Raw genomic sequence first — 19,238 nt, 5'->3', positions numbered from 1 at the left:
CGACAATTATTGTTTCCTTGTCATGAAGACGATGAATGCAAATGTTGAGGCATGCTCGTCAGCGAGATGATTTTAAGATTCGGCATGCTCACAAACTCAAATTTTGAAATAGCTGAGCCTCGGTAGGATCTCTAATATACTCACATGGATCAGAAAAGATAATGGTAACGCAGCGCCCCAGCAGCTCACCAAACCACCTTCTCGTCCTATCCCCACATGATCCCCATCATCTCCCCCTGAGCTCACATCATCCCGCCGGTCTCCCGCCCTCTCACCTGAGTGGCAATGTAGGCGTTGTGTTTTCGGTAGCCGTCGCAGAAGTTGGCGTTGATGTAGTCGCTGCCCGCCTGGCCCTCGATGGGCTGCAGCACCACCCGGGAGTGGTCGTACGCGATGACGTTGGCGTAGCGGTTCTTGGGCCGGTTGACGTCCATGTTGGAGTTCACCCAGGTGAACTGCTGACCCGTCTCGATCGACTGAAGGGAAAGGGAGTTTATTTGTTTATTTATCTATTTATTTCATAACAACCACAGGCCGAGGCCCACATTAAGGCTGCAGTCGCAATAAAATTTCCCATCCCACCCCCTCAGGCATTCAACCCGCTCTGCCCTCCCCCTACACACATACAATCCCCTCCCAGCATACATACACATACATCAGACGCGATCACAGAAAGTAGCAAAGAGTGCTGGCTGACATCAGTCGATATCACTCATTAAAAGTGCCCTGACTACTCGCAAAGCGGAGCAGTAGTGCTCTCCAATGACATGACGGCTGGAAGAAGTCTGCCTCCGAATGCTCGTGCAAGAATTTGTTTAGCTGGTTGGGTAGTTGTTAGTATTTGTTACATCTTTACGGCCGCCGGGCCGTCCGGCTGGCCGCCGCTGCTGCAGCGAGCAGCGCTGCGGCGCAGTCTACCCGGCGGGCGCTCGGCCGCGGCGCGCGGCGCGTTCGCTGATTGGTGACCCGTGGATCACGTGACTGGCGGTGATGTGGGGCCGGTGCCGCGGCGGCGGCGCACTCTGGCACGAGAGTCGGTTGGGACCGGGCCGCCCGTTGCCCGTTTGGTGGGTTAGCCGGGGTCGGACTGCTTTGCCGGCTCCGTCAGCTCGCTCCACGGCGCAGCAGCGCGACTTGTTGACAGCCGGTGAATGGGACTGGTGTCCTATTCTAAGGCTATGGTTGCGCTGGGCCGTTTACCTGAGAGGTGGGACTGCAGTCCTTCCTCTGACTATTGCTGGCCCGCTGTTCCCGACCTCTGCCCAGTGTCTGTAAGGTGGGGTGGGACCCAGCGAAATGAGTGCTAAGGTGCTAAACTTAAGTGCGGCAATTAACTCGTACCCATGGCCTCACCGTGGTTTCAAGGAGGCTATTTACGGGTAGCGTTTGCGCTCATGTCGCATTCGAGTCACATTGTAATATCAAGTCATTGCATTGCACAGTTTTGTTTGTCTGTTTGCTTGACCATATCGTGGCAATAAGACGTGAGGAGCCAAATCCACAGTCTTTTGGTTAGACTTGATTTGAACAAAAAGCCAGAGGCGAGAGGGGAATCGAACAGTCGGGCTGAGTTCCTGACATAAGTCCACCGGGGCCGGATCGTCTTTTCTTTCGTTGGGACTTCCGTCTTGGCGATTGGACTGGCTTTCGTTGGGACTTCCGTCTTGGCGATTGGGCTGGCCTTCGTTGGGACTACCGTCTTGGCGATTGGACTGACTTTCGATTCCTACATTGCTGTAATTCTCCTCTCGTGAAATTGAGTTTTGTTCCGCTTGATCGGATTGATGTCCGGTTAGATGGTTTTGCTATAATTTGTTTTGCATACAGTCCGCTTTATATTTGAATTTAAATTGAATTTGATACCTGTCACATCATGGATGAACTTTTGAGTACGAGAACAAAACTTCGTTCAAAGGCCACGAAACTGTGCAATGAGCTACGAACTTACCGAGAAGGTGATCGTAAAAACTTGGACCCAGACCTACTTGCCCTCAAGCTCCACCATGTTCAGAAGGTGCAGAGCGAGCTGCACAGCACTCAGGGTGAGCTCGACAAGCTAGGGCAGGCAGATGATTCTGGTCACATGCAGACCATGGAGGATGAGGTGTTTCTTGGCTCTCGCCTCCTCACCCGCCTTGAAAGGGCTGAGGAAGCCAAGGAAAAGGCTGAGCCACCGACTGTGTCGGGAAACGCTGATTTTAAGTCTTCCATCTCCGTGAAAATTCCTACTTTTCACGGGGACATCATGAAATGGTCTGAGTTCTGGGAACTATTTGAAATCTCGGTCCACAACAATCCTGGCTTCGCGGATATCCAGAGATTTGTGGTGCTCAAATCGCACCTGGCTGGAGTTGCACTCAAGTGCGTGCAAGGCATTCCCGTCTCAGGTGGCGGGTACGCTGAAGCTGTCTCAGCTCTCAAAGAGCGCTTCAAGCGTGATGACCTGGTCCGAGAGACCTTAATGAGAGACATGTTGAGCATGGCGTCGGTCCCACAAAATGACCTGACGGCGATGAGGTCTCTCATAGATCATTTGATGGCGCTTACTCGCGCGCTGAGTACCCTGGGAGTCAGTTCTGACAGTTTCTCTAGTCTGATGCTGCCGGTCGTGAGAGATAAAATCCCAGAAAGCTGGCGTCTCGAGTGGGCCAGACGAGAGAGCAGCGACTTCTCAGAGTTTCTCGAATTCCTGCAACATGAGATGCGAATCCGAGAGTCGGCCAGGGGAGGCAAGGCTAGTGCCGGTTCATCCGACACTCCGATCTCGGCGCCGTCTGCCATCAGCAGTCTGCACGCCCAACGCACAGCGTGCCCAGGGAAACAGCCCAGCGCACCAGTGTGCGGGTGCTGCGGGCTCGGCTCCCACCGGCTGGATCAGTGCGCGGAGTTCCAGGAGCTCTCGGTGGAGGCCCGATGGAAGAGCGCCAGGGCTTCCAAAGCCTGCTATCAGTGCCTCGGGACGGGTCATGTGGCCGGAGTCTGTCGTGGCGACTCGTGTGCCATCTGTGGCAACAGGCACCACTCGCTGCTTCACTTTGCGAGTGCTGCCCCACATGAGGAGATCGGTGAAGAGACGCCCGGGCTGTCGCCTGAGGCTCCACCTTTCTGCCCTGTGGAGGCCACAACTGAGGGTGGTCAGTCCGATGCCGAAGCTGGTGACTCAGCTTCCCAGGGCCAGAGATGTTACAATGCCACAGGCATCTCTGGAAAAGAAACGTTTTTCCTGACGGCATTGGTTGATGTCGAGGGACCGGAAGGCAAGCGAAAGGCACGCCTCCTCATTGATGGAGGTTCAGATGCCTCCTATGTCAGAGATTCTCTGGCCAAGGAGCTGGGACTCCCTGTAACAGGTACGGGCATGTTTGCCTGTTCCGGCTTCCAGGAACGGACGGAAGCAGCCAGGCCTTACGAACAAGTTGAAGTGACGCTCCGAAGTTGGTTCGGTGGCGATCCCGTGACGCTTAAGATGTGGAGCACAGAGTTGCTGTGCTCACCCCTCCCAGCCACCTCACCACCCAATGGGCCTTCCGGACTGCCGGATTTGATGGCCGACGATTTTGACGGTGGGGAGGTGGATCTTCTAATCGGCATCGATTATTTGTATCGTGTCGTGTTGTGGAGGCAGATCGAGATCGGAGAGGGTCTGCGAGCCATAGAGACTGTCTTTGGCTACGCGCTTCACGGGTACCACGGCAATGATTCGCTGAATCAGCCCGGTCACCAGAATTCCCACTGTCGTCAGCTGAGACAGGTGAGAAGTCTGGCTGAAATGAAGGTCGGCCAAAATGAGGCCATGGATGTGGATGGCATGCTGCCTGATCCACACTGGAACGAGCCAGTGGACTGTTCCAATGACATGAATTTGACATTGACGTCGGATGAACTCTCACCATCCGATCATGGTTCCGTAAAGGCGCGAACATTGCCCATGCCAGATCTGCTCAATGCAGAAAAGTCTCCCCTGAGCGGTGAGCAGCATAAAACATTGACAAACAAAGACGGGGAGATGACTCTCTCTGTCAAGGGGTCAAATGAGGACCCAGAGCACAGTGGTGAGGGCAGAGCCGGGCTGTCGCCGGGCAAACGCTTCTGGGCTGTGGCCCGGAGTCAGAGTCTAAAGCCCTCCTCGTCTCTCCATGGGGAGACCGCCCCGTCATCTGCCAATGCTGCAGTGGGCCGCAGCCAATGGTGTGCTGAAGTACCCCGGCGGCCCCGGCGGTGCCCGTCAACGCCGATGCTGGGAGACTGTCGGCAGCCGTCTCCAAAAAGACGACGTCTTCGGAGCCGCTGGAGGAGCGACGGCCCAAGGCGGAGGTGGAGCCGGAGCTGGAGGACGACTGCACCACCGGGAGCGCCGCCTCACTTCCCAGCGTTCCCACGCCTGTGGAAGAGGAGGAAGAAGAGGACGTAGCCGATGACGCTGGCCTCCGGTTCAGGAGCCCAAGGTCAGCTGCGGGAGGACTGACGAGGCCCGCAACGACAGCCGCAACCAAGCTCAAGTGCGGCCAGTGAAGTGAAGTGTGTCTGCTTGTGAATGTGTGCGCGTTTGTGTTGAAAATGTGTTAACTTTAGAGTTCCCACATTTTGGTGGGGAGAAATGTTAGTATTTGTTACATCTTTACGGCCGCCGGGCCGTCCGGCTGGCCGCCGCTGCTGCAGCGAGCAGCGCTGCGGCGCAGTCTACCCGGCGGGCGCTCGGCCGCGGCGCGCGGCGCGTTCGCTGATTGGTGACCCGTGGATCACGTGACTGGCGGTGATGTGGGGCCGGTGCCGCGGCGGCGGCGCACTCTGGCACGAGAGTCGGTTGGGACCGGGCCGCCCGTTGCCCGTTTGGTGGGTTAGCCGGGGTCGGACTGCTTTGCCGGCTCCGTCAGCTCGCTCCACGGCGCAGCAGCGCGACTTGTTGACAGCCGGTGAATGGGACTGGTGTCCTATTCTAAGGCTATGGTTGCGCTGGGCCGTTTACCTGAGAGGTGGGACTGCAGTCCTTCCTCTGACTATTGCTGGCCCGCTGTTCCCGACCTCTGCCCAGTGTCTGTAAGGTGGGGTGGGACCCAGCGAAATGAGTGCTAAGGTGCTAAACTTAAGTGCGGCAATTAACTCGTACCCATGGCCTCACCGTGGTTTCAAGGAGGCTATTTACGGGTAGCGTTTGCGCTCATGTCGCATTCGAGTCACATTGTAATATCAAGTCATTGCATTGCACAGTTTTGTTTGTCTGTTTGCTTGACCATATCGTGGCAATAAGACGTGAGGAGCCAAATCCACAGTCTTTTGGTTAGACTTGATTTGAACAAAAAGCCAGAGGCGAGAGGGGAATCGAACAGTCGGGCTGAGTTCCTGACAGTAGTCGAATAAACAAGCCACACCTCACAGCGTTAACTCTGCCAAATGGGACATGAAAAAGGCCTGTGTGCCGAGAACGCCTAACCTGAGTGACAAGGCTGAATTTCGCCACCAGCTCGTGACAGTCAATCCGGCCGCTAAAGATAGAACGCATAAAAGTTATATCGGCCTGTGTCATGCGTGCCTTAATTGACTGACATCTAAAGTGATTTAAAAGGGATTGGTAGTCCAGAGAAGAACACCTACCCTGTGTTTTTGCAGCTAGCCACATAAGAAAGCGGTGATTGAGACGCTCTAAGCGGGCCTATATCGCCCACCGACCGGAGGTGGGCGATATAGGCAGTCATCACGGGGCGATGGTCGAACCTAGTTCCGCGCATACATGGCGCGGTCTGCATGCTTATTGGTTGGTAATTGGGTGGTAAACATCTGGGAGCTATGACTTGCAAACGTTACGAGGGAAATCAGTGAGGAGATGACAAAGCTCCATTGCTATAATAACTTTCTGTAAAAAAAAAAAAAAGATCATGGATACAAAATCAGAAAACAAAGACGCCATGAAAAATACATCTTGGCAGTTACGTTCAACACTAACAGCTATAGTAAAAACAAATGACCACATGGGCTGACTCTCACCAAGCCTTCTCTAGCCCAACCACCACCGCCCTCACCTCATATTCCTGCGAGAACTTCTGGTTATCGTTGGCTTTGAGCGCGTCCACGTGCTCTGCCAGCTGGGCGATGTGGACGGGCGGGTGCGAGATCATGCCGGGCGTCTGGAAGTTCTGCCGGCGGATCTCCACGGGATCGGTCTGCGGCGGCTGGGTGGCCGGCGCCGCCGACATGTCGCACATCAGCGGCTTCATCACCGTCGGCGGCTCGGGAGACTTCTGGAAGTCGCGGCGTCTGGAGAGGGACGGTGGTGTTAGAGCGGCGTACAGAGGAGCACCATGGCACGGGAACGTGAACAGACGACGACGTCTCAATAGGAGTGTGTCTTTGAGGATATTCACGTCCGATTCATATGTTGCGTCCAGGGTCGTGGAGCGGCTAACTGAGCGCGGAATGGGTGCGTGGCGGTGCCCGCCGGGCGGTGCCGGAGCGGAGCGGAGTCGGACGCTCACCTGGTGTCTGGGAAACGATCGGCCGTGACAGGTGAGCCGCTCGAATGGACGGACGAGCGCCGGCCGCCGGCGGTGGCCGGGCATGGTGAGGACTCGGTACTGGACGGCGGAGAGCGGCGTCCCACCCGCCCGCTGGGTCACCGACACGACCGGACGTCAGGTCTGGATGGCTTATTGTGAGAGAGAATGGACGCGGGCAGGAGACAGGACAGGTCACAGGACAGCTAACACAAAACGGACGCACGCCATTACAAAAAAAAAACATACACATTGCGTCCGTGCGCGACCGAACGCGGTTCGCCTAGCCCTGGACTGGGCCTGCCCGCCACAGCAGCTCCTCACTACCACAGCCAACCCGCGCGCCATCACCACTCACTTTTTTGCGGTGATCACCAGGAAGAGTATGAAGATGACGAAGAGCACGACGCCGGCCACCACGGGCCCGACCACCCACACGAGGCTGGTCGGGCCGCGGTCGCCCTCGGTAGCCACCTCGACCGGGTCGCCCGGACTGCCGGGGATCGGCCGCTGCGGCAGCGCGCCCGGCGGCAGCCGCTTCATGTCCAGACTCAGCGGGCTAGAGTACGGACTGGACGTGAACAGCTCCTGTGGGGAGACGGGCAGCGGTTGGGGGGGGGGAGGGGGGAGTTTCACACACTACTACTATTAAAAAATGTGTGATTGAGGCACAGTTCGGTAGTAAAAATGGTGGGGATACATTCAATGTGACCTAGCCTATATACCGCTTATCCGGCAACATCCCAGTTCCGACTAAGAAGTACCCTCATTCACCGCAATAAAGCTTCTTCACCACAACACACACTACGTCACAGGCCGCCCGCCGCAGTCACCACCCTAAGAGTTGTCATTGCCAGCCTTTCCATCCCCTCCCTACCAATCCGAACCCATCCCATTCTCCCCTCACACCTACCCTCTCCGGCGTGTCGACCACAGCTCTGACGAAGATGCGGTACTTCTTGTCCTTCTCCAGCACCTTGTTCAGGAAGCCGTCATACTCCTTGCCGTCTCCCAGAGCGAAGGTGTACGGAATGTCGCGCTGGTAGAACTTGGCCGCGATGTACGGACGGTAGTTGCGGGTGAGCTTGGTCCGCTTGGTCTGTACCATCTGAAATGTGAGGAAAGAGGCAGGATTAGCAGTCACTATCGAATAAAATGTGTCAGCTGGGGAAGACGCATATACTAATACAGATGTTCTGATTTTTTTTTTGATTTCACAATATATTATAACACAAAATGATCGCGATTCAGAACAAAAGCAACGAATGGCTCATCCATGACCGAAAGACTCTGCGACCAAGACAGCATCAGCGCCAAACTAGCTACAGCTTATCCCAGCGTGACCCATTCCGAACACCATCCTCCTCCCACTGACGTTTTTGGTGCTGTACGACTCGGGGTGTCTGTAGGGGTTGACGGTGTCCTCTGGCACCACGACGATGTAGTAGTGAGAGATGGGTCCGTACTCCTCCGAGGCGCGCGGCAGGATGACCAGCACCTCGCGGCCGTTACGGACGCCGAGCGGGTCCGGCTTCACCATCGGCTGAGGAGCTGCGCGGCAGAAACGGAGGGGAAGGTGGAGTGTCAATCAAGGGAGAGAGGGGCTGACGTACTACAGCTAATAAGCATAAAGCAGAGTTCGTTTGTTTGATAGGTAATCGTTCGGTAAATATGGAAAGCGACCAAACAGGCTACATCTCCATGAATAATTATCAAAAAGGAGGCACGACACGATAGGAAAGCCTGTAACAGAGTAAACATGTTTAGTTCTTTGTCGCCAAGCCGCCCTCCGCCGTGCGTCCGTGGGTATGTGTGTCGGAATTTGCATCTCCTCTGTCCGTTGCCATGGCGACGCCGCGCGGCGCGGCGCGGCGAGAGACGCGGCGGGAAGGCAGTCGAGCTTGGGAACCCGCGGGTGGATGTTGTCGCGGTTTAAGTGGCAATACAGTTTTTTTGCCGTTAATCGAGACTCTCGAGCTGGAAACCGGAAAGTACACGCGACCGGTAACATTGGGGGCTCGTCCGCTGCGTCCCTAGTCCAGCGAGACTCAGTACCGTGCCGTTAGTATTTTTTTTTTTTTTTAACGTAACTTGGTAATTTTCCGACGCCATGTCGGCCTCTGACCCCGCGCCGGCTTGTGATTCACCACAGCCGCCAGCTGACGCCATCACGGAGGCGAAACCGACAGCTATGCTCGCATTCATGGAAGAAATGCGGCAGCATATGCAAAATCAAGACAGGCAGATAACAGCGCTACAGCAGGCCGTATCTGTCAGGGCGGCTCCGGCGGGCGACAATGGCGCCGGTACAAACGATGCCGTCGCCCCCGTCGGGCCTCCAGTGAGTCGTGAGACGGTCCAGAGTCATCCGACTCGCTCTCACGACCTGCTCCCGTTTCGTGAAAACCCAGCAGAGCCCATGGATGAATTCTTCGCCCGGTTTGAAAGGTACTGTACGTCTGAATACCGCGGTACAATGGAAGACGCGCTGCCGCTGCTCCGTTCAAAGCTGTCGGGCCGCGTTCTGGAAATATTCGATGCTAACGGACCCCGCAGCCCGTACCCAGTGATCAAGCGCCGAATGTTGGAGTGGGCCGCTCGTCAGCGCGGCTACGAGGAGACGACTGCGACGGACGCATATCGGGACGCCGCGCGCCGGCCGGGAGAATCTCTGGCAGTGTATGCGTTCCGGCTGGCTGCGCTGTTCGAAGATGCGTACCCTGAGGCGGACAAACAGGTGAGCAATGATCTCCGACGTAAACTGCTGTCAACGCTGCCCACGTGTGCCGCTGACTTTCTCCGCCGGCAGCTGCGTTATGCGCTGATTAATCATGATACCACGCTCAGGTGGGATGGATTGGTGTCATACCTGGAATGTGAACGATTCGAGTCGGAGGCTGATGGCACACACGACTCGTTATATGCACGTGCTTCAGCGGAGCACGGCAGTCAGTCAACGGCCGCGCGCCGGTCGTGCAAAAGCTCCCGCCCCCGGACAACGTCACCACGGTCACGTCCTGCGCACCACGACCTCCGTTTGTCCGCTGACGAGTCAGACAGCGACTCGGACTGCTCTCATCGTTCCGTCAGCGTCCCGCGCGGTGCATTTAAGTCACGTGGTGCGTCAGCCCGCGGACACCGCGCACCGACTGCCGTGCAGCCGGCACACTCGCCAACCCACGACCGTCAAAGGAACCCTCTGTCTGAGCTCACCGGCCAGTCTGGCTCCACTGCGCTTACCTGGACACCCGAAACGACTGACTCGTTCGAACAACTGAAGAATGAGATCGCCCGCGACGTCATGCTTGCCTTTCCAGACTACAGCGACACCGCCAACCCTCTCTGTCTCTGGGTCGACGCTTCGGCCTATGGGGCTGGCGCGTGCCTCACTCAGCGTCAGGACGGGCGGGATCGCGCCATCGCGTTCGCCTCGATGTCCTTCACGAACGCTCAGCGTGGCTATTCAGCGACTGGTCGGGAACTCGCGGCGCTCCGATGGGGCGTGAAAACTTTTCATTCGTTCCTGGCTGGGGTTCATTTCATCGCGTACACCGACCATCAGGCCCTCGCTCACCTGCACTCACTGCGGTTGATTAACCACCGGGTCGCGAGGACCGTGGAAGAGCTGGCGGCCTATGACATGGAGATCCGACACGTCCCCGGCCGTCTGAACGCTGCCGCTGACATGCTGTCCCGCGTGGGAGCCCCAGACGGCGCGCCGCCTGCGCCCGAGACTCCCGCCGACACGGGTCTCCCTCCCGGTCTCATCCTCTCGCATCGGCCGGAGGGGGGAGGGGACAGCCTGGTAGAGTGCCTCTGCGAGTGGATGAGCACCAACGCGCTCCAGCCAGCTGTCAACCGCGAGCTCCGTGCGAAGCTGATCGACGAGGCTCTTCGCTCACCAGGAAGATATGGACTGAAACTCGACCGGTCTGTGCGCCAGGCCTTGCGGTTGATGCGCCTGCCCGGACAGCCGCTGGCTGTGGAGCTGCTTGCGGTTTTCGCTTGCCTGTTCGACGTGAGAGTCCTGGTGCACTTCGGACCTGATCATCCCATGACCTTCTGCAGTGCGCGCCACTCAAAACGGGGCAACATTCACCTGCACTGTCTGGCGGGCATCCACTTTAACCTCCTCACTGAGACCGGCGCGCTAGATGAGCAGAACCCCGTGCTCTCAGCGTACATCGTGAACGAGGAGCGAGCTCGTGACGGCTCGGATCAGGGACTGTCTCGGCGACACAGTGCGGAAGCCCAAGGGAAGAATCTGCAGAGCGAGGCAGAGGAGACAAGGGGTCCTGCATGTGGCCATCTGTTCAGTTCGCGCTGCTCGGCAGCAGCGATCTGCAATGGACAGGCGGCCTGCGCGCTGCTGGATAGCGGCGCGGCCGTCAGCTTGTGCAGTGCTGACTCGCTGGGGCGCCTCGGCTTCAGAGATTCCGACGTTCGACGGAGCAATGTTGCGCTGCAGGGACTCGCTGGATTGACGTTCGGAACCGAGTACGTTGAAGCTGAAGTCGCACTTTCGCCTGAGATGAAGACAGTTCGCGTGCCGTTGGTGGTCGAACGAAGCAGCTCGTTCGGCCACTGCCTGCTGCTGGGTGTGAACTTCCTGCACGAAGCTGGCGCGATCATCGACGTGGAACGGCGAGAGGTGACCTGTGGGAGTCGCGTGAGTCCCCTGTTGGAGCAGCAGCATGTGCCAGATGGTGACGCCTTGGTCGGACTGACTCAGGTGCAACGCGTGCCAGAACTCCCAGCTGTACGCGAACACCAGCAGCACAACCGGGCGATCCGCTCTCTCGCTCATCATGTGCGGCGGAAGACGAGCAGGGCAATGCTGCCACGATCTCTTCGTCACTTCCGCAAGCACTGGGATCGAGTTGCCATGGTCGAAGGACTGGTGGTGTATCAGTTTGATGAGCACAGACACATGCCGGTGGTGTCCCGAGACTGGCTTGTGGAACTGGTTGGGACCATGCACATGGAGTCAGCTCACGCCGGTCGCGACAAGCTGCTCGACATGGTGACCCAGCAGGTATTCTGTCCCGGGGCGGCCAACATCGTGGCGGACGTGGTTGGCGCATGCAAGAAATGCCAGCTCTTCAAGCCGTCTTCCCACGTGAAGACTCCTCCGACCATACGGATCACCACCAGCGCACCGTTCGAACTGATCGAGGCAGACTTGGTGATGCTTCCCCGCAGCGGACGCGGCCACATCGGGTGTCTTGTGGTGGTCGACCATGCCTCTAAGTTTGGTATCGCGGTGCCGATTCGGTCCAAGTCGTCGCCAGCGGTTGCTACGGCATTCGAACAGCGGGTGCTGCCGGCACTCCTTCGTCCAGCGGCCCGTTGTCTGACGGATAACGTCGGAGAGTTCTGCGGGGCCGAGTTCGAGGCCGTGCTGGAGCGATGGGGCATCGTCCACGTTCTGTCCACGCCACTGCGCGCACAAGGTCACGGCGCGGTGGAACGCTTGAACCGGACGCTTGGTCAGTCCCTGCGAATGTTGGACGGTGCACCTGGCGACTGGGACCTACGCCTTCCCCGAGCAGTGTCAGCGTACAACTCGACATTGCACTCCGAACTGGGCGTGTCGCCAGCTCAGTACCTACTGGGGCGCGCGCACGAGATCAGCGATGTTCCGCGAGTCTCGTTGACGACGCAGCGTACATGGAGTCCGGGACATCCGAGCTTCGCGCCTTTCCGTGTCGGCGAACAGGTCAAGAAGGCGATCGAACGCCCTGGCAACCTGCTGACCAGCAAGCTCGGACCTCGCTACGCTGGCCCGCTGACAGTGACGCGAGTGAATGACAACGGCGTGACCTACGAGGTCAGCGACCAGAGAGGGCACTCACAGCGAGCCCACCACGCGCAGCTGAGACCATGGAAGAACCCGCCAGCGTACATCCAACGAGCATCTCCGCGCGTACGTCGGCTCTTTCACTGGGCGAACGATGAACCGGAGCCACCAGACGAGGCAGAACGGACCGCCTCCGTCAACCTTCACGTGCCGTGTGGCCTGGTACCGCAGTCGACACAGCCCGGGATAACGAGACATGAAGTGACGACGCAGGCGGCGATGCCAAGTGATACAGTTGAATACGAAACGACAGCGCCGTGTGAAGTGTCACCACCTCGACCTTGCCTGCGATCCCCACGACAGGGTAGCGAACAGGAGACCCAGGGAACACCACGGCCACGCGCTGAAGGATCTCCGCCGCGGCAGGTACGATTCCAGCTGCCAGCCACCACCGAGCCTTCCGACGATGGTCTGCGCAGATCTTCGCGGACTCGACGGCCGCCGCAGTGGCTAAGCGACTACGAAATGTGAGGCGTATTCAGGGATACGTCTGTGCGTGTGGTGTACACTGTACATACCGTATGTGTTCCGATGCTTCGTTGTGTGTGTTGAGAGGCGGCGTTGGCTGGCGGGGGGAGATGTAACAGAGTAAACATGTTTAGTTCTTTGTCGCCAAGCCGCCCTCCGCCGTGCGTCCGTGGGTATGTGTGTCGGAATTTGCATCTCCTCTGTCCGTTGCCATGGCGACGCCGCGCGGCGCGGCGCGGCGAGAGACGCGGCGGGAAGGCAGTCGAGCTTGGGAACCCGCGGGTGGATGTTGTCGCGGTTTAAGTGGTAATACAGTTTTTTTGCCGTTAATCGAGACTCTCGAGCTGGAAACCGGAAAGTACACGCGACCGGTAACAAGCCACGACAGGCTACATCCCAATGATTCATCTATCGCCCGACCATCCCAGTTCTCCCTATCCCGCTCCCAAGCCAGCCCCGTCCTCCCCCCTCACTCACCAGCCATATGGGTGGTGACCCTGATCTTAGCCGGCGCCCGGTACTCGCTGTCGTTCGGCACCGCCGTCACGTTGACCGTGTACGTCGTGAACGGCTCCAGGGAGTCGATCACCAGGCCGCACGCATTTGTCGAGCTGCTGGTGTAGTCGCAGCGACCGGCGTCCACCACCATGGTGCGCGCCTGGATCCGCTGCGACTGGGTGACGCCCTCAGCGTCCAGGAACTCCTTGACGGCGTCGTAGCGGACGCGGTAGCTGCGCGGGTTCAGCTGAACAGGAGGACCCCAGCTGAGCGACATCCCGTGCGTGTGCACGTTCTTGGCGCGCAGGTTCATCGGCACGTCGATGGGTTTGACGCGGACGCGGATCAGGTCCGAGAGGCGACCCAGGCCCTGTGGGTGGGAGCGGGGCGGGTCAGTGGAGTATTGGAACAGTATTTGCCCATTCGAGGTCAGCAAACAACTTGAAGATTAAAGTGAGGATCAACATTGCGTTAGGTTTACAACAGGATTGTCCAGTCATAACATCACTACCGCAAAGTATTTCCCTCGTTTTCTACATAAATCGAGTACAACTGTCAGTTCGCCTTACGACCATGGAAATATCACCCACGTTATCTCTCAGCCCTAAATAGCCATGTATGTATTGGGGCGGAGTCGGCGTTGGGAGCCGGCGCTACCCATTTCCTCGACCTAAGGCAGAGATAAAGACGTGGGCACACTCACGGCCTTGCTCCTGGCCGCCACCATTACGGCGTACTGGGCGTTCTTGTCGAGGTTCTCCAGCTCCGCTGACGTGGTGATGGGTACGGTCTTGAACGACCACGAGTCCAGATCCACGTCTGGAACCATGGCGTAAAATACCTGCAGAGAGAGGACACCGGTCAGCATAGGTAGACGAGTGTCGTCGAGGTCAGGGCACCTTGGGTCATACGGCGCTGGCATTTGGCCAATACTCCCCACTACTTCTGATTTTTCACTCAAATTTTGGCATGTTTGTTCGTGAGGCATCCAGGCGGTAAACAATGTATGTATGTATGTATGTATGTATTGACTTCATGACAAACCATTCCATATACAAATAATGGCTATTCTTGGCGTCGAGTCCAAAAAGTAAAACACGGACGGATGGGAAAGCTCTAAAATGCACATACGAACATTCATACCACAACCCACGCATCCCTGCACAGTACACATCACACATTGCAAATTCAACTATTCACCATTCTGCACTCTCAGCAGATGGCTGCGGCAGTGGGCACTAAACTGACGAGGGCCCCGGTCGCGGAGATCCTGGGGCAAGGCATTGTACTCTGATACAGCCGAGTACAGGAACCGGCGGCGCCCGGACTCGGTGCGTATTGCCGGTGTTTCAAGTGAGTCCGTCTGCCTTGTATCACGGCCGTGAATGCTTCCACGAGTCACAATTCTATTTCTCAGCGACTCCGGCTGCCCTGTGTGCATCATACGCTTCAACATGCTCAGTGAGTGATAGCGCCACAGGTTCTCCGCCGACAGCCACTGCAGCTCCCTAATGACATCACTTATATGATCGTATTTCCGCCGACCCGATATCACCCGAGCTCCAAAATTGATCAATTTCTGCAGCCGGGCCCGTTGCATTGCGCCACACACGCCGTATACACTGATGCAATAGCGTACGGAAGACATAACCAGCGCCTGCACCAGCGTAGTCAGTGTCTCTCTCGGAAGGGCGTGCCGGCAGTGACTCAGCCCACTCAGAACACCTGTGCACCGGCGCGCCACATCAGTCACATGATCGATGAACGTGAGGCTCTGGTCAAACGTGATACCGAGGTTTTTGACAGTACGAGACCCGTTAATGTTGGAACCCATGAAGCGAACCGTGATCGGTGGAAGGCTACGAAGACCTTGCTTAGTTCCAATTACAATTAATTGCGTCTTTTCTGCGTTGATTTTCAGTCCGTTTTTGCCAAGCCAAGTTGAGAGGGTGACCAGATCCTCTTGGATGCGATTCACTAACGTGGCCACATCCCGAGGGCATCCTAGTAGCGCCAGCTGGACATCGTCAGCATATTGCACCAAACATCGGTCACGAGAGACATTATCGGTCAGAAAAAGCGGCATATCGTTGGCATAGATGTTGAACAATATGAGGATAATCCTCAATCTGAGGTAGTCGTAACTGAAGACGGATATTTTTACTCAGTCGGATTTTCAACCAGTTATCTACCCATCAGGGTTGTGCTTGACTCATGAGTCGAGTCAGAAATTTGACTCAACTCTGACTCAAATGAGTCAGGTTTGAGTCGAGTCGGATAAAATGTTGAGCTGTTGAGTTGAGTCAGAGTTGAGTCAGACAAAAATATTAAGGTGTTGAGTTGAGTCAGAGTTGAGTCAGTAAAATAACTTTTGACATTGAGTTGAGTCAAAAACATTTAGGAACATGAGTCAGCTGACTCATCTTTTTAGAAACAAATATATATATATATATATATATATATATATATATATATATATATATATATATATATATATATATATCAACAACTTTTTTATCTGAGTCAATTTTGAGTCAACACACTTGACTCAACAAAACATTTGAGTAAAGTTTGAGTCAACTCATATTTTCATTGAGCCGCTTGAGTCATGAGTCGAGTCAAGGGAAAAAATCAGCTCCTTGTTTGAGTCAGAGTTGAGTCAGGGCTTTCTGAAGTTGAATGATGAGTCGAGTCGGCAAATTTTTTTGAGTCGAGCACAACCCTGCTACCCATCACGCTAGCTCTCCAGAGACTCGCTAGCTACCCACAGACTAGCTCTCCCCATCCCTTACCCTCCCCGTCTCTCACCTGATAGCCGACGATCTGCGTTGCCGTGTGCACCTGCTCCCACCAGACCTCGACGCTCGAGTAGCTGGTGGCCATGGCGCGTAGGTTGATGGGCGGCCGCACCAGGTCAGCGTCCGTTCTCACCACCACCGGGCTGCTCCAGGGGCCGGAGCCCACGGACGTGTTGGCCAGCACGCGGAACTCGTACTCGGTGTTCTCCTCCAGTTTGGCAAACACCACCTGCGGGTGGACGGCCGCGAGGGAAGGGGAGGCGAAGACAAGTGAGTTGTGAGTGAGGTTACAGTGCTCACAGTGAGTGAGAATGTGAAGTGGTTGTGGGGTGGGATGTGGCTTTGAGAACTTGACAGCAGCAGATGTTTGCATCCTAATTGATAATGGAATATATATCATACAATCACATACATACCGGTAAAAGAGGGGGTTACTGATTCTTGTAACCAGGGCTGCGGAGTCGGAGTCGGAGTCGGAGTCGGAGTTGGAGTCGGTCGGAGTCGACAGTTCTGCCTGGAGTCGGAGTCGGAGTCGGAGTCGCCAAAATCCTACCGACTCCGACTCCGGAGTCGGAGTTAACGCTGCATGGCTCACTGCACCTCACTGCACCTGTTTATTTGACGATACTGCGCTCGAAATCAGATTTTGTCGAAAAAAGGTCATTTTGCTGTTTTGGACGATCATTTACAGCGAAGGAAGCAGAAGACGGTGAATTCCACAGAACCTGCTTTTTAATTATGCATGTTACTTTTAATGCAAATTAGCAATGCAACCCCTTGGAAAGCACAACAGATCGTTTCAGGCAAGATAAAAACATCTCCATTATGAACTTCAATATCATGATATGTATTTTAATAGAACCGTCCGGAGTCGGAGTCGGAGTTGGAGTCGGAGTCGATTTTAGAAGCCGGAGTCGGAGTCGGAGTCGGAGTCACCCTAAAATCCATCGACTCCGCAGCCCTGCTTGTAACAATATTCCATGTTACCAGACCGGCATAGTCCCACCCCTTCTCTAAACCAGCCACGGAGCGTGCTTTTGTCCCCCCACCTCACCCACACACTTCACGAGCAGCAGGGGCGCCCACCTTAGTCTCGTTGGGGTGTAGTCGCTGTACGTGGTCCATGTTGCCCTTCTTGTGGAAACGCACGCTGTAGCCGGTGATCTTGCCGTTGCGCTGGTCGGAGCGCGGCGGGTCCCAGGTGAACGCGACCCGGTCAGTGGTCTGGAACCTGGAACAAAGAGACACACAAACAGGGTCACCCTGGGGCCACTGAGTCTCAACCAGACAAGTGGTATTAAGTAGAGTCTCAAGAAGACCAAACTGAACGAGCTACTAGCCCACCAATGCATTCAATTGCCTCTTAAACAAAGTGAAGGGTTAATCTTTTTGTGTTAATAATCCATGCTCCAGCAATATCGCTCAAAACGGATACCCAATCACGCTATGTGTTCCGTGACATTGTAACAATGTCACGCGCGTAAGCCATTACGCTCCCAAATCTAGTGATTTCGTCTAAATATGTTACAATTTATGGTACCGCAGAAATCAAAGGACAAAAATACGGTCATACATTTGCGCAGCTGCCATAAATAGGTTCGATCACCTCAGTAGATTTAGATCATTGTGTGACTGAACCTATTCGAACGATGCTGGTGAGGCTAAAAATGTCCTACGGTAAATTGAACAATAGCACGACTTGACAGCATTGTTCAATGAATGACTAGTGCGCATAAAAATAAAGCATTTATCTCAAAGCAGCGTGTACTAGATTATTGATTATGTTCTCCCTCGCAAGAGCTAAATCAATGCCTTCAGAAGGCAAACGTATGTCGGAGATACAGCAAAAAAGTTACAGCTCTATCGTTGAACGGGCAATCAAACCGCTATATATTTTATATAGCGGTTTCATATAGTAGTCTATATCTTTAAACAACTGATCCCTGGAAAGCCGATAACACCGAATAAAACACTTGCAATAGCTATTAAGACAAAAAAGTTTCTGGATAAAGGCGATACCAGGATGAGGGAAATAACCTTAGCACTCTTGATCCATCAGCTTGAACAAATAACGGAAAAGTAACTGTACTTTATTGCATTTCAGTACGTAAATGCGATATAAAAAGTGATAACAATAAAAAAAAACACCAGAAGACAGCGAATAAGAGAGAGCGAGGAGAAGGAGAGGTGAGAGAGAGCGTGAGTGAGAGACACAGGGAAAGAAAGAAAGAGAGATAGAAAAAGGAGAGAGAGAGAGAGAGAGAGAGAGAGAGAGAGAGAGAGAGAGAGAGAGAGAGAGAGAGAGAGAGAGAGAGAGAGAGAGAGAGAGAGAGAGAGAGAGAGAGAGAGAGAGAGAGAGAGAGAGAGAGAGAGAGAGAGAGAGAGAGAGAGAGAGAGAGAGAGAGAGAGAGAGAGAGAGAGAGAGAGAGAGAGAGAGAGAGAGAGAGAGAGAGAGAGAGAGAGAGAGAGAGAGAGAGAGAGAGAGAGAGAGAGAGAGAGAGAGAGAGAGAGAGAGAGAGAGAGAGAGAGAGAGAGAGAGAGAGAGAGAGAGAGAGAGAGAGAGAGAGAGAGAGAGAGAGAGAGAGAGAGAGAGAGGGACTTCTACTGGCATGCAGCGACGGTGTCGCACCACGCAAGAACAGAGAAATGGCGATTATTTTCGTGCAGATCCGCACCAAACTTTTCCATTCTTTCCACACGGAGAAAATCCAAGAGATTCAAGTTCGCTCAGGCAGAATACACCCTAATGCTGTTTCCACAGGGGCGAGATTAGGTACTTATTCCGCCTGAAAACAACGGGCGTTGACGGGGCGACATAAATTCCCCGGGAATCCGCGGGCCATTAGGCTATTCAGGTGACACCGTACTGGCCGGTCCCCGGCTTTATGCGTCTCCCGGCGTCCCTTGGCGTTTACCTGCCCTTTGCCTGGGTGAGTTCGGAGTGAGTTCTCACACGGGTGAGTTCGGAGCGGCGCTCACCTGAGGGAGACGTTGGAGGGCGGCCCGGACGGCGCCCCCTCGCTGGTCACGTACATCACGATCTCCTCCTGACCGTGACCCACGTCATTGGTGCCCGACACGCGGAACTCGTACTGCACGCCACGCTCTGTGATGAGAGGGAGGGGT

At 55.4% G+C, this 19,238-nt stretch overlaps 1 protein-coding gene across 4 annotated transcripts in view; it reads right to left on the bottom strand.

The window, feature by feature from the left end:
• LOC122378447 (tyrosine-protein phosphatase Lar-like) overlaps window positions 1-19,238 on the bottom strand; it is a 169,715-nt gene that overhangs the window by 7,627 nt on the left and 142,850 nt on the right. For all 4 annotated transcript variants that reach the window (XM_043359524.1, XM_043359525.1, XM_043359526.1 and 1 more), the window contains 10 exons: window positions 19,092-19,218; window positions 17,199-17,343; window positions 16,123-16,341; window positions 14,018-14,155; window positions 13,294-13,684; window positions 7,864-8,039; window positions 7,402-7,596; window positions 6,847-7,076; window positions 6,018-6,252; window positions 276-476 (listed from right to left, as the gene is read on the bottom strand). In XM_043359524.1, the coding sequence (XP_043215459.1) occupies window positions 276-476; window positions 6,018-6,252; window positions 6,847-7,076; window positions 7,402-7,596; window positions 7,864-8,039; window positions 13,294-13,684; window positions 14,018-14,155; window positions 16,123-16,341; window positions 17,199-17,343; window positions 19,092-19,218 (2,057 nt within the window). The remainder of the gene's footprint in view (window positions 1-275; window positions 477-6,017; window positions 6,253-6,846; window positions 7,077-7,401; window positions 7,597-7,863; window positions 8,040-13,293; window positions 13,685-14,017; window positions 14,156-16,122; window positions 16,342-17,198; window positions 17,344-19,091; window positions 19,219-19,238) is intronic.

This window comes from Amphibalanus amphitrite, unplaced genomic scaffold (assembly GCF_019059575.1).
Source record: "Amphibalanus amphitrite isolate SeventyFive unplaced genomic scaffold, NRLGWU_Aamphi_draft 000059F_arrow, whole genome shotgun sequence".
Classification (NCBI taxonomy): Eukaryota; Metazoa; Arthropoda; class Thecostraca; order Balanomorpha; family Balanidae; genus Amphibalanus; species Amphibalanus amphitrite.
The sequence above is the reverse complement of the archived record's forward strand: the minus strand, read 5'-3'. Positions and strand labels throughout refer to the sequence as shown.